Raw genomic sequence first — 14,038 nt, 5'->3', positions numbered from 1 at the left:
CGTCCAGGTCGGGGTATTTTTCATTGTAACACACCGCCACTAGATGTCCTCGTCCAGATCAGGGCATTTTTCATTGTAACACACCGCCACTAGATGTCCTCGTCCAGATCGGGGGATTTTTCATTGTATCACACCGCCACTAGATGTCCTCGTCCAGATCGGGGGATTTTTCATTGTAACACACCGCCACTAGATGTCCTCGTCCAGGTCGGGGTATTTTTCATTGTAACACACCGTCACTAGATGTCCTCGTCCAGATCAGGGCATTTTTCATTGTAACACACCGCCACTAGATGTCCTCGTCCAGATCAGGGGATTTTTCATTGTAACACACCGCCACTAGATGTCCTCGTCCAGATCAGGGGATTTTTCATTGTAACACACCGCCACTAGATGTCCTCGTCCAGATCGGGGGATTTTTCATTGTATCACACCGCCACTAGATGTCCTCGTCCAGATCGGGGGATTTTTCATTGTATCACACCGCCACTAGATGTCCTCGTCCAGATCGGGGGATTTTTCATTGTAACACACCGCCACTAGATGTCCTCGTCCAGATCGGGGGATTTTTCATTGTATCACACTGCCACTAGATGTCCTCGTCCAGATCAGGGGATTTTTCATTGTAACACACCGCCACTAGATGTCCTCGTCCAGATCGGGGGATTTTTCATTGTAACACACCGCCACTAGATGTCCTCGTCCAGATCGGGGGATTTTTCATTGTAACACACCGCCACTAGATGTCCTCGTCCAGATCGGGGGATTTTTCATTGTAACACACCGCCACTAGATGTCCTCGTCCAGATCGGGGGATTTTTCATTGTAACACACCGCCACTAGATGTCCTCGTCCAGGTCGGGGTATTTTTCATTGTAACACACCGCCACTAGATGTCCTCGTCCAGATCAGGGCATTTTTCATTGTAACACACCGCCACTAGATGTCCTCGTCCAGATCGGGGGATTTTTCATTGTATCACACCGCCACTAGATGTCCTCGTCCAGATCGGGGGATTTTTCATTGTAACACACCGCCACTAGATGTCCTCGTCCAGGTCGGGGGATTTTTCATTGTAACACACCGCCACTAGATGTCCTCGTCCAGATCGGGGGATTTTTCATTGTAACACACCGCCACTAGATGTCCTCGTCCAGATCAGGGCATTTTTCATTGTAACACACCGCCACTAGATGTCCAGATCGGGGGATTTTTCATTGTATCACACCGCCACTAGATGTCCTCGTCCAGATCGGGGGATTTTTCATTGTAACACACCGCCACTAGTTGTCCAGATCAGGGAGATTGAGAATACAAATTCCAGTGTAAAATTCAGAAAAATGCCAAAGAATTTCAATTTGGTCTGATAGTTTAAGTTGCTACTGTTGTCTAGTGTTCATGGATTAAAGCCTGCTGAGGGTAAAATGCCCCATTTTTGCAGCTCTTTTCAGAACTATAGGAGTTTGAAGTTGGAAAAGAGCGTTAATGAAATTACCTTCAAATGCAGAACTAGAACGTGCTGCCAGGGCTGATAATGATCTATGATGCTGTCCTGAATATGATTTTTTTTTATCTGCAATTTTGTGTGTGTGACTCGTGGGGGGGGGGGGGGGAGAAGAGGGTCAGCTGAGAGGAGACATACAAGAGTGAGGGGATCTGACAGATGGGTTTATGCAAGCTAGAGAGATAAAGAGACTCAGTTGTCGTCATCAGCTGCTGTCATATTGTAGGCAGGGCAGCTTGCTAGGTTTTGGTTCATAGCTTGGAGACTGAGGCCAGAGAAAACAACTTCAGCAATGAGAATATGTGACAAATAGAAAAATAATGAATATCTGGCTACATGGAGAATATGGGATGGATTGCTAAACGTCAAACCCCCCAATATTCAAGCAATGGGCTCTGCATTATACAAATGGATTATGGTACAGTAACTCTATCACAGAAATAGATGAATGGAGGTCAAAGAATGGATTGCATAGAGCAGACAGTATGGACTTCAACAGGGAGTAAGTTAGTGGTGGACCATGAAATCTCATCAGCCGAAGGTAGGTTGAATAACTTTATTCAGCACCAGATGACTTGACACGGGGCTGTGTTTCGACAGAACTACCGTCTGCTTCATATTTATTTATTTATTTATTTATATATGTAGTGTTTCACCCCTGAAGCAGACAGTAGGTTCCGTCGAAAAACGTCCCCGTGTCGGGTCATATACATATCTGGTGCTGAATAAAGTTACTTCAACCTACCCTCGGCTGATGAGATCTCATGGTCCACCCCTACTTTCCTGTACTGGTTTTTGGACTATATGTGGGGGGTTTCTTACCTTGACCTGTTGGTTGCTGTTTTGATGTTTCAGCAGGGAGTCACATAAAATTACTAAATGTTTATGTAAAATCTTTAAAAGGGGTAGCCATGTTAGTGTCTCGTGTAACAAGATTGACAGAGGCAGGTGGCACCTTATAAATCAATAGTTCCCAAACCTGTCCTTGGGGAATCCCGGCCAGTCATTCCCTATGAGGAAAAGCTAGAGCTCTTCAGCCTGGAGAAGAGACGGCTGATGGGAGATATGATACTGAGTAGAGTGGAACAGGTAGATGCACACGAAGAAGCTACTAAGTAGTTAAAACGAATTGAAGAAAATATTTCTTCACTCAACGTGTAATTAAACTCTGGAATTCATTGACAGAGAATGTGGTAAAAGCAGTTAGCTTAGCAGGGTTTTAAAAAGATGTGGATAATTTTCTCAAAGAAAAGTCCATAAGCCATTATTAAGATGGACTTGGGAAAATTCACTGCTAGAATAAGCAGCATAAAATCGGTTACACTGTTCTGGGATCTTGCCAGGTACTTGTGACCTGGATTGGCCACTGTTGGAAACAGGATACTGGGCTTGATGGACCTTCGGCAAAGCTTATGTTCTTATGTTATGTTCTTATCGATATCCACACTGAAGATGCATGAGAGAAATTTGCATGCAGTGTAAGCAATACATGCAAATCAATCTCGAGAATATTCATCATGGATATCCTGTAAAACTGACTGGCTTGGGTTCTCCCAGGACAGGTTTGGGAACCACTGTTAACAGACTAACCATTCTATTGAGGCCTGAGTTTTCGAACCCCAGAGACCACGTTGTCAGATGCGTTCCAAAGCTCAGGCCTCAATAGAGAGGTTAGTCTAAAAGCCACCTGCCAATTTAAATTTGTATGTGTGATAGGATCCCTGCAAATCTGAGTGCACACTCAATGCTGTCTCCTTGCCTCTCTCCTTAGTACCTCTACGATGGAATGGACATCAGTAACCTGCCTGTGGAATTCGCTGTCGTCTGGAACGGAAACTTCATCATCGACAATCCAGAGGGCATTAAAGGTAGTGGCTAATTCCTTCTTGCCTCATCTCACCAGTTCCAGCCCCGGACTACAGCAAACTTTGCTTAGCTGAGACAAAGATGGGCCTTGTTTTTGGTTTTTACTTGCACATCAGAAAGGGGTCATTTAGGATCCCTCAGTGGAGATGCACGTGGTTTGTAATAAGTAAACGTGGCTACTGGTTCAAGTGAGAAAATGGAGAATTATTGCCCCTGCATCAACTGTTTTGTTCTCATTCAGTAAAGTGAAAGTAGACTTTTAATTTTTCCGATTTGTTCAATATGCAGATATGGAACAATGAGGACAGGAGAAAACAGATTAACTCTTCATTGCTATATTTGTACAATATTGCTAAATTTTGAAGCATTGCTTCGTGATGCACCGTAATTATGTAATATAAAAAGAAAACAAGCAGAACCTTTGAGCGTTCTGCCAGGATTTTCTCTGCAGCTGTGTTCCCTTGGGTCCTCACTTTCTCTCTCTCTCTTTTTCTCTTTCGTCCCACAGTCCACCTGTACAAGTGTGCTGCCCAGCGAGAGAGCTGCGGCCAGTGTCTGAAGGCTGACCAGAAGTTTGAGTGCGGCTGGTGCAGAGGGGAAGGCCGGTGTACTCTCCACCAGCACTGCAGCTCACCACAGAGCCAATGGCTTGACTGGTCCAGCGAAAATGTGAAATGCACCAATCCGCGCATCACAGAGGTGAGGCCAACCAGCTCGCCAAATGACCATAGGAGGGAGAAATAGGCTTATAGGAGGCAATTCTATAAAGAGCGCCATAACGCCAAATGCTATGTTCTAATTTAATAACGGGATCTGGCGCCGAGATTTCATTATTGAATTTTAGCGTACGTTGGCATTCATGCGCCTACATTTAGGCCATGACAGTAGCAGGCGTAAACTAGCATGACAAAATGTAGCACCTTCGCACATCAGTTTCAGTATTCTGTAACTTACGCATATGAATGTGGGACTGGCTCTTGCCCCGCCCATGCGACCCTATGTATACCCTATTGCGTTTATGCATAGTCTGCTATTGCGATAGACATGGGATTGGTAGCAGGGAATCTTGCAACTGTTTGAGATTCCTGAATCTTGCTGCTCTTTAGGGTTCCGGAATTTTGCTACTCTTTGGGATTCTATATGGAATCTTGCTTGGGATTCTGGAATCTTGCTACTCTTTGGGGTTCTAGAATGTCGCTGCTCTTTGGGATTTTGCCAGGTACTTGTGACTTGGATCGGCCACTGTTGGAAGCGGGATACTGGGTTAGATGGACCATTGGTCTGACCCGCTATGGCTATTCTTACGTTTTTATGAGTTGTAGGCTAATATTACAGAATACCACTTAGCATCCAGCTAGCACTTACATGTGTAACTGTAACAGTCTTGCACGTAAACGCAAGGATTCTATAATTTACACGCCAGGTTGGTACCTAACTTGAGGGGTCTGGACTGCATTTAACAAGGGCAGTGTGCACATCTCAGTAAACTCATAAGAGGAGGATTTCATTCTAAGGACAACATGTATTTCTTGAGCGGCCTGCACACTGCGCTCATCAAGTAAGTTTCTGCCGGATGTGCCTTTCTTTCAGCATATTAGATCGGATGATTACCAGCCGAGCGCATTTTATGTTGCAGGAGGACGTTTGTGGAATTCTATTCCATAGAAACTACAGTGTATGGGGAATTGTCCCCAGTTCTGGAAGTTGTTGAAACGTTTTTCTATTTTCTGAAGCTTTTTAATGGTAGACAGATATCTCCCTGATATTCAGCTGGTAGCGGGCAACGCTTTTGCTGTCCGTCACCGGCATTAAACCCAGATATTCAATGCCGGGCCATTTCCCGGCAACTGGCATTGAATATCTGGTTTCATTTTTTGACCCTGGCAACTTAACTGGTTAAGCCAGTATTCAGTGTTAACTGGTTAAGTGCTTAGCGGTTAAAGATAGGCCTGCTAACGATGCAACCTATTTTAACCGCTAAGCATAGCCGGTTTGGCGCTGACTATCCATGGTTAGGTGCTAAAATGCTATTTAACCAGCCAGGAGCCGTTTCTGGACGGTTAAATAGTTTTGAATATCAAGCCCCTAGTCATTAACCATCTGTATACTGATTTTGAATGGTAAGAATTAATTAGAAAATTAAGCACTTGATTGTCGAATGAATTTAAGGTGTTATGGTTGGAGAATGACTATATTTTACGAAAATGTTTGAATGTCAATATCTAGTATTGTCCTATTTGGCTCATTGTGTTTGTTTCATCGTTACCGGCCTTGGATGATGGATATTCCAGGCTATAAATATTTTAAATAAATACATTTTGGCCCTGCTACTGACATTACTGTTTTTAAACTAACGTTATTTGGATTTTCATATGACAAGGTAGATCCCATTTCAAGAACAAGCTTTGTAACTAGTTCTGGGTGTTGGTATTATTGGGGGCAGGGTAGGGGAAGGGGGGGGGGAGTTTGCAGAAATGGTTTGCTTGAAAGTCATTGCTACTGAATTACATTTTGAAGTTAAGATAGGAAGGGGGGGGGGTTCTTGGAATGTACTGCCAAAGCTTTAAGTGATAGTGTTGATCATGCAGATGGGACCTTGCTCAGGACGAGACTTAACTAATCAACCTCAGGATGCAGTTATATCAATCCATGCTCTGCTAGTCTGGATGTGCTTGTATGTTCAGTAAGTTCCAGTGTCTTGTCACTAAAGCTTCTGGGTTTGGGGTATGAATCAGTGGTGATTGCTGAAGGAGTTACATTATTAGGGACAGTAGGAATAGAGGGCGACCAAAACTGGGTTTCTCAGTTTGGGCCGAAACCGAAATTGTTGCTAAAATTCGCTGCTCGGGCCAGGCCCAGCCCAGCCCCCAAGCAAGATCAGCCCTTCCCCTCCCTTCCCGAAAAAAACCAGAAGGATCCCCAGTCCTTCCCTCACTCCCCCTGAACAGAAGAAGCCCCCATGCCCTCTCTCCAGTAGGAATGGCTAGTCGGGGTAGAAGTGATCCCCAGTTGCTCCTGCCCTGACTGGCTCCAGTCTCAAAATGGCTACCATGACCTCCAGTGGCAGTCTCCTGAGAATACCGCTGGAGGTCCTGGCCGCCATTTTGAAAGCCAAGCTGGCAGCAGCAGGAATGACTGGGGATCGCTCCTGCCCTAAGTAGTCACTAAACCACCAGCGGTATGGTAGGCATGGGGAGGGGGGCTTACAGGTAGGTCTGGAGTGTGGGGGGGGGGGAGGCCTTTCTGTTCTGGAAGAGGGAGGGAGGGAGTTGGAGCTGTTTCTATGACAGCTATGAGCACTGCACAAAGTTTTGGTTTCAGCCGAAAATGCACTGGCCCTTTTGGCCAAAACCAAAACAAGGCCAAATACAAATTTCGGGCCTGTTTTGGTACTAACCTGAAATTCAACCAGCCTCTAAGTAAGAACAACTGAGACTGAAGGAAAGGCAATGGGATAATGGTTGACTTTGTAAAGGGTAAAAGCAGTTAAAGCCAAAGGCATCATCCAGAGTGCAGTCCATATATCCTGCTGGCACTGACCGATCCCTTCATGCGGCTTCTTTCTCACCATTTCACTATGCAGTCATTAAGGACCTTCCATGTTCTCCAAAATGAGTTTGTGATAATTTTAATGAACAAACAATTCGCTGTGACAGTGAATGCCCATTACCTGTGATTTTTTTCCATTCGTTCAGGGTGGCCCACTCTGCCCTCTGAATTGTAATTAAGCCTGGGAGGTAATTAGCAGTGGATTGATTTTCTGCGTTATACAGGGCTCTACAAGAGGTGGCTGTGTGGCTTACGCTACATTTACTGGAGTCTCTGGAGAACTCAGGGAAATTTTCTGTGCTACGGGTCCTACAGGTTACAGCTGAACTGGTCTAAAGCTGATTTCACTATCTGAAAAACAAATCTAAAACCTCATATGCATAACTCTAAGCCAAGGTCAGTGGCTAAATGTGGGAATTAATGAGTTTCTTCGAGTCTGTCTGAATCTGATCTTTCATGTTCATGAATATGCAGCAGGTCCTCGGTGTTTAAATGTTAAAATCTGCCCTTTGGATTCTTAAGGAAAGGGAGCAAGCGCTTGGCTTTGTAACTGGTACTTAGGGTGGGTGAGGTTATCAGGACCTGGTTGTTAATCCGAAGCACGCCTCAGGGTGTCCAACGCCCTTCAAAATGATTCTGGGATACCCAGTTCTGATTGTACATGTCCTTCCACCACTGCAAAACTACAGTTCCCAGAGTGCCCTAAGAAAGCCATTGTGGAAAGCTTGTGCTACATTCCCATGTCTAAAAAGCAGGTTTGCATGGTAAATGGTCCATTGTGACGAAGTACCAGTTTTCAAAAACCGGCTTCCTATGTGTGTATTGTCCTCAGCACGTGCAGTTCTCAAAGCAGTGTGTTCTGGGCATCAGTGTGCTATTTCCTGTTTCACAAAGGAAATACACATCTACTTCATAAATTCTACATGTTGCCATTTACTTGCTCCGAGACATGCACCTGGGGTTTGGAGAGGATTGCTTGGGGCACTTGTACTCTATGCCTTTTTCTAGGGTTGTAACTGCTGCTCCTTGCAGGTTACCCCTCTATGCCATTGAATAGCGTTGTAGCTGCCGCTCCTTGCAGGTTACCCCCCCTATGCCTTTGTTTAGGGTTGTAACTGCCACTCCTAGCAGGTTACCCCTCTATGCCTTTTTCTAGGGTTGTAACTGCTGCTCCTTGCAGGTTACCCCTCTATGCCATTGAATAGCGTTGTAGCTGCCGCTCCTTGCAGGTTACCCCTCTATGCCATTGAATAGCGTTGTAGCTGCCATTCCTTGCAGGTTACCCCCTCTATGTCTTTGTTTAGGGTTGTAACTGCCACTCCTTGCAGGTTACCCCTCTATGCCTTTGTTTAGGGTTGTAACTGCCGCTCCTTGCAGGTTACCCTCCCAAGCAACCTAATCTGCCTGCAGATAACTGCTCTGTCTCTGTGTTCAGGCTCTTCACCTCCTTTCCTCCCACATTTTTCAAACATAGTGGGTGTGACTTGTTCTTACTGGGCAGTGCCTACCTGCCTGCTGCCTACCATTCCAGTTTTAAGCCTCTAATCCAGCTCTGCCGTTCTATCTATCGCTTAACACCTCAGTCACTACATATATACCCATAACACCTCAGTTACTACTTATGGCCCCTTTACACATTCTCTTCCTTGCCCTGTCCCTTCCTAATCTTTTTCCCCTCCCCCTACCGCTGTCTACCACTGGAACTCACTGCCCACCCATGTCCTCTCCCATCTTGCTCACTACTGCAATACCCTACTCACCCCCGTCCCTCACCACCTCACCATCTCTCCTGTCCCCCTCCTCCTTCCTAGCTCTCAACCTTCAACACTTCCTTCCTGCCATTAACCCATCCCCATTCCTCCTAAGCGCATCCCGTCTTCGTCGCCTTCGTCGCCCTACCTCCCCCACCCTCCTCCGCACTCTCTTGCTCCTCCTCCTGCTATCCGCAGGAGACATCAATCCCAATCCAGGTCCCCCACACCTGTCTTCGTCCTATCCATGCAAACGTTTCCGGGATGTCTCCAATCTCATATCTATTCCCCTCCTCCCCCCCTCTTCCCTCCCCTTCTCATGTGCACTGTGGAATGCCCACTCGGTCTGCAACAAACTTCCCTTCACCCACGATCTCTTCATCTCTCATTCCCTTCACCTGCTTGCCCTAACTGAAACCTGGCTCTCCCCTGACGACTCTGCCTCAGTTGCGGCTCTATGCCATGGAGGCTATCTCTTCTCCCATACTCCCCGCCTAGTTGGCCGTGGAGGAGGCGTCGGGTTACTACTCTCGCCCTCCTGTAGCTTCCAACCCCTCCTCCTACCACAGTCTCACTGCTTCTCATCCTTTGAAGTCCACTCCATCCGTCTATTCTACCCGTTGCCACTCAGAGTGGCAGTCATTTACCGCCCCCCTGATAAATCCCTCCCTTCCTTCCTCACCGACTTCGATGCCTGGCTTTCTGTTTTTCTTGAACCCTCATCTCCATCCCTCATTCTCGGAGACTTCAACATACACGTTGATGACCTGTCCAACTCTCACGCTTCTCAGTTCCTCACTCTAACATCATCCTTCAACCTCCAGCTTTGTTCCACCACCCCTACTCACCGTGATGGCCATTGCCTTGACCTCGTCCTCTCCTCTTCCGGCTCACCCTCCAATTTCCACACCTCAGCTCTTCCTGTCTCTGATCATCACCTGATCACCTTCACACTTCTTCACCCTCCCCCTCAGCCCCGCCCAACATTAACCACTACTTCCAGGAATCTCCAGATTATTGACCCTCCCACCTTATCATCTAGTATTTCTAATCTCCTCCCCTCCATCATGTCCTCCGAGTCTGTTGACGAGGCTGTCTCCGCTTACAATGCCACTCTCTCCTCTGCTCTGGACACCCTTGCACCATCCACCTCCCGTCCCACAAGGCGTACTAATCCCCAGCCCTGGCTGACCCCTTGCATCCGTTACCTTCGCTCCTGCGCCCGATCTGCTGAACGCCTCTGGAGGAAATCTCGCACCCATTCAGATTTCCTTCACTACAAATTCATGCTATCCTCCTTCCAGTCCTCACTATTCCTTGCCAAACAGGACTATTACACCCAATTGACTAATTCTCTCAGCTCTAACCCTCGTCGTCTCTTCGCCACCCTTAACTCCCTCCTCAAAGTGCCCTCCGCTCCCACCCCCCCGTCACTCTCTCCTCAATCACTGGCTGACTACTTCCGCGACAAGGTGCAAAAGATCAACCTTGAGTTCACTACCAAGCCACCTCCTCCTCTTCACCCTTCAACCCTCTCCCTCAACCAACCAACCCAGACCTCTTTCTCCTCCTTTCCTGATATCTCCGAGGAGGAAACCGCCCGCCTTCTTTCCTCCTCAAAATGCACCACTTGTTCCTCTGATCCCATCCCCACCAACTTACTTAACACCATCTCTCCTACTATCACCCCCTCCATCTGTCATATCCTCAACCTCTCTCTCTCCACTGCAACTGTCCCCGACACCTTCAAGCATGCTGTAGTCACGCCACTCCTCAAAAAACCATCACTAGACCCTACCTGTCCCTCCAACTACCGCCCCATCTCCCTCCTACCCTTCCTCTCCAAGATACTTGAGCGCGCAGTCCACAGCCGCTGCCTTGATTTTCTCTCCTCTCATGCCATCCTTGATCCGCTTCAATCCGGTTTTCGCCCTCTTCACTCGACAGAAACAGCACTTTCTAAAGTCTGTAATGACCTGTTCCTTGCCAAATCCAGAGGCCACTACTCCATCCTCATCCTCCTGGATCTATCCGCTGCTTTTGACACTGTCAATCATGACTTACTTCTTGCCACACTGTCCTCATTTGGGTTCCAGGGCTCTGTCCTCTCCTGGTTCTCCTCCTATCTCTCCAACCGCACCTTCAAAGTTCACTCTCATGGATCTTCCTCCACCCCCATCCCCTTATCTGTTGGTGTTCCCCAGGGATCAGTCCTTGGACCCCTTCTCTTCTCAATCTACACCTCTTCCCTGGGCTCCCTGATCTCATCTCATGGTTTCCAGTATCATCTCTATGCTGATGACACCCAACTGTATCTCTCCACACCAGACATCACCGCGGAGACCCAGGCAAAGGTATCGGCCTGCTTATCCGACATTGCTGCCTGGATGTCCAACCGCCACCTGAAACTGAACATGTCCAAGACCGAGCTTATCGTCTTTCCACCAAAACCCACTTCTCCTCTTCCTCCACTTTCTATCTCAGTTGATAACACCCTCATCCTCCCCGTCTCATCTGCCCGCAACCTCGGAGTCATCTTTGACTCCTCTCTTTCCTTCTCTGCGCATATCCAGCAGATAGCCAAGACCTGTCGCTTCTTCCTCTTTAACATCAGCAAAATTCGCCCTTTCCTCTCTGAACACACCACCCGAACTCTCGTCCACGCTCTCATTACCTCTCGCCTGGACTACTGCAACTTACTCCTCACCGGCCTCCCACTTAGCCATCTATCCCCCCTTCAGTCTGTTCAGAACTCTGCTGCACGTCTCATATTCCGCCAGAACCGATATACTCATATCACCCCTCTCCTCAGGTCACTTCACTGGCTTCCGATCAGATACCGCATTCAATTCAAGCTTCTCCTTCTTACCTACAAATGCACTCAGTCTGCTGCCCCTCACTACCTCTCTACCCTCATCTCCCCTTACGTTCCCGCCCGTAACCTCCGTTCACAGGATAAATCCCTCCTCTCAGTACCCTTCTCCACCACCGCCAACTCCAGGCTCCGCTCATTCTGCCTCGCCTCACCCTATGCTTGGAACAACCTTCCTGAACCCTTACGCCAAGCCCCCTCCCTGCCCATCTTCAAGTCTTTGCTTAAAGCCCACCTCTTCAATGCTGCGTTCGGCACCTAACCCTTACCGTTCAGTGAATCCAGACTGCCCCAATTTGACTGCCCCGATCGGACCGACCGTTCACTTGTCTATTAGATTGTAAGCTCTTTGAGCAGGGACTGTCTCTCTTTGTTAAATTGTACAGCGCTGCGTAACCCTAGTAGCGCTCTAGAAATGTTAAGTAGTAGTAGTAGTAGTAGTTACCCCTCTATGCCTTTGTTTAAGGTTGTAACTGCCACTCCTTGCAGGTTACCCCTCTATGCCTTTGTTTAAGGTTGTAACTGCCACTCCTTGCAGGTTACCCCTCTATGCCTTTGTTTAAGGTTGTAACTGCCACTCCTTGCAGGTTACCCCTCTATGCCTTTTTCTAGGGTTGTAACTGCTGCTCCTTGCAGGTTACCCCTCTATGCCATTGAATAGCGTTGTAGCTGCCGCTCCTTGCAGGTTACCCCCCCTATGCCTTTGTTTAGGGTTGTAACTGCCACTCCTAGCAGGTTACCCCTCTATGCCTTTTTCTAGGGTTGTAACTGCTGCTCCTTGCAGGTTACCCCTCTATGCCATTGAATAGCGTTGTAGCTGCCGCTCCTTGCAGGTTACCCCTCTATGCCATTGAATAGCGTTGTAGCTGCCATTCCTTGCAGGTTACCCCCTCTATGCCTTTGTTTAGGGTTGTAACTGCCGCTCCTTGCAGGTTACCCCTCTATGCCTTTGTTTAGGGTTGTAACTGCCGCTCCTTGCAGGTTACCCCTCTATGCCTTTGTTTAAGGTTGTAACTGCCACTCCTTGCAGGTTACCCCTCTATGCCTTTGTTTAAGGTTGTAACTGCCACTCCTTGCAGGTTACCCCTCTATGCCTTTGTTTAGGGTTGTAACTGCCACTCCTTGCAGGTTACCCCTCTATGCCTTTTTCTAGGGTTGTAACTGCCACTCCTTGCAGGTTACCCCTCTATGCCTTTGTTTAGGGTTGTAACTGCCGCTCCTTGCAGGTTACCCCTCTATGCCTTTGTTTAGGGTTGTGACAGCCGCTCCTTGCAGGTTACCCCCTCTATGCCTTTGTTTAGGGTTGTAACTGCCGCTCCTTGCAGGTTACCCCTCTATGCCTTTGTTTAGGGTTGTAACTGCCGCTCCTTACAGGTTACCCCTCTATGCCTTTGTTTAGGGTTGTAACTGCCGCTCCTTGTAGGTTACCCCTCTATGCCTTTGTTTAGGGTTGTAACTGCCGCTCCTTGCAGGTTACCCCTCTATGCCTTTGTTTAGGGTTGTGACTGCCGCTCCTTGTAGGTTACCCCTCTATGCCTTTGTTTAAGGTTGTAACTGCCACTCCTTGCAGGTTACCCCTCTATGCCTTTGTTTAGGGTTGTAACTGCCGCTCCTTGCAGGTTACCCCCTCTATGACTTTGTTTAGGGTTGTAACTGCCACTCCTTGCAGGTTACCCCTCTATGCCTTTTTCTAGGGTTGTAACTGCCGCTCCTTGCAGGTTACCCCTCTATGCCTTTGTTTAAGGTTGTAACTGCCACTCCTTGCAGGTTACCCCTCTATGCCTTTGTTTAGGGTTGTAACTGCTGCTCCTTGCAGGTTACCCCTCTATGCCTTTGTTTAGGGTTGTAACTGCCGCTCCTTGCAGGTTACCCCCTCTATGACTTTGTTTAGGGTTGTAACTGCCACTCCTTGCAGGTTACCCCTCTATGCCTTTGTTTAGGGTTGTAACTGCCGCTCCTTGCAGGTTACCCCCTCTATGACTTTGTTTAGGGTTGTAACTGCCACTCCTTGCAGGTTACCCCTCTATGCCTTTTTCTAGGGTTGTAACTGCCGCTCCTTGCAGGTTACCCCTCTATGCCTTTGTTTAAGGTTGTAACTGCCACTCCTTGCAGGTTACCCCTCTATGCCTTTGTTTAGGGTTGTAACTGCTGCTCCTTGCAGGTTACCCCTCCATGCCTTATTCTAGGGTTATAACTGCCACTCCTTGCAGGTTACCCCTCTATGCCTTTGTTTAGGGTTGTAACTGCCGCTCCTTGCAGGTTACCCCTCTATGCCTTTGTTTAGGGTTGTGACTGCCGCTCCTTGTAGGTTACCCCTCTATGCCTTTGTTTAAGGTTGTAACTGCTGCTCCTTGCAGGTTACCCCTCCATGCCTTTTTCTAGGGTTATAACTGCCACTCCTTGCAGGTTACCCCTCTATGCCTTTGTTTAGGGTTGTAACTGCCGCTCCTTGCAGGTTACCCCTCTATGCCTTTGTTTAGGGTTGTGACTGCCGCT

The 14,038-nt window shown here is 47.7% G+C and overlaps 1 protein-coding gene across 1 annotated transcript in view; it reads left to right on the top strand.

Annotated features, from left to right (window-relative positions):
• The window catches only part of PLXNA2 (plexin A2), a 513,443-nt gene that overhangs the window by 366,659 nt on the left and 132,746 nt on the right, over positions 1-14,038 (top strand). Inside the window, exons 11-12 of the mRNA XM_030220548.1 lie at positions 3,276-3,372; positions 3,879-4,069. Coding sequence (XP_030076408.1) covers positions 3,276-3,372; positions 3,879-4,069 — 288 coding nt within the window. The remainder of the gene's footprint in view (positions 1-3,275; positions 3,373-3,878; positions 4,070-14,038) is intronic.

The sequence above is a fragment of the Microcaecilia unicolor genome, chromosome 12 (assembly GCF_901765095.1).
Source record: "Microcaecilia unicolor chromosome 12, aMicUni1.1, whole genome shotgun sequence".
NCBI lineage: Eukaryota > Metazoa > Chordata > Amphibia > Gymnophiona > Siphonopidae > Microcaecilia > Microcaecilia unicolor.
The sequence above is the reverse complement of the archived record's forward strand: the minus strand, read 5'-3'. Positions and strand labels throughout refer to the sequence as shown.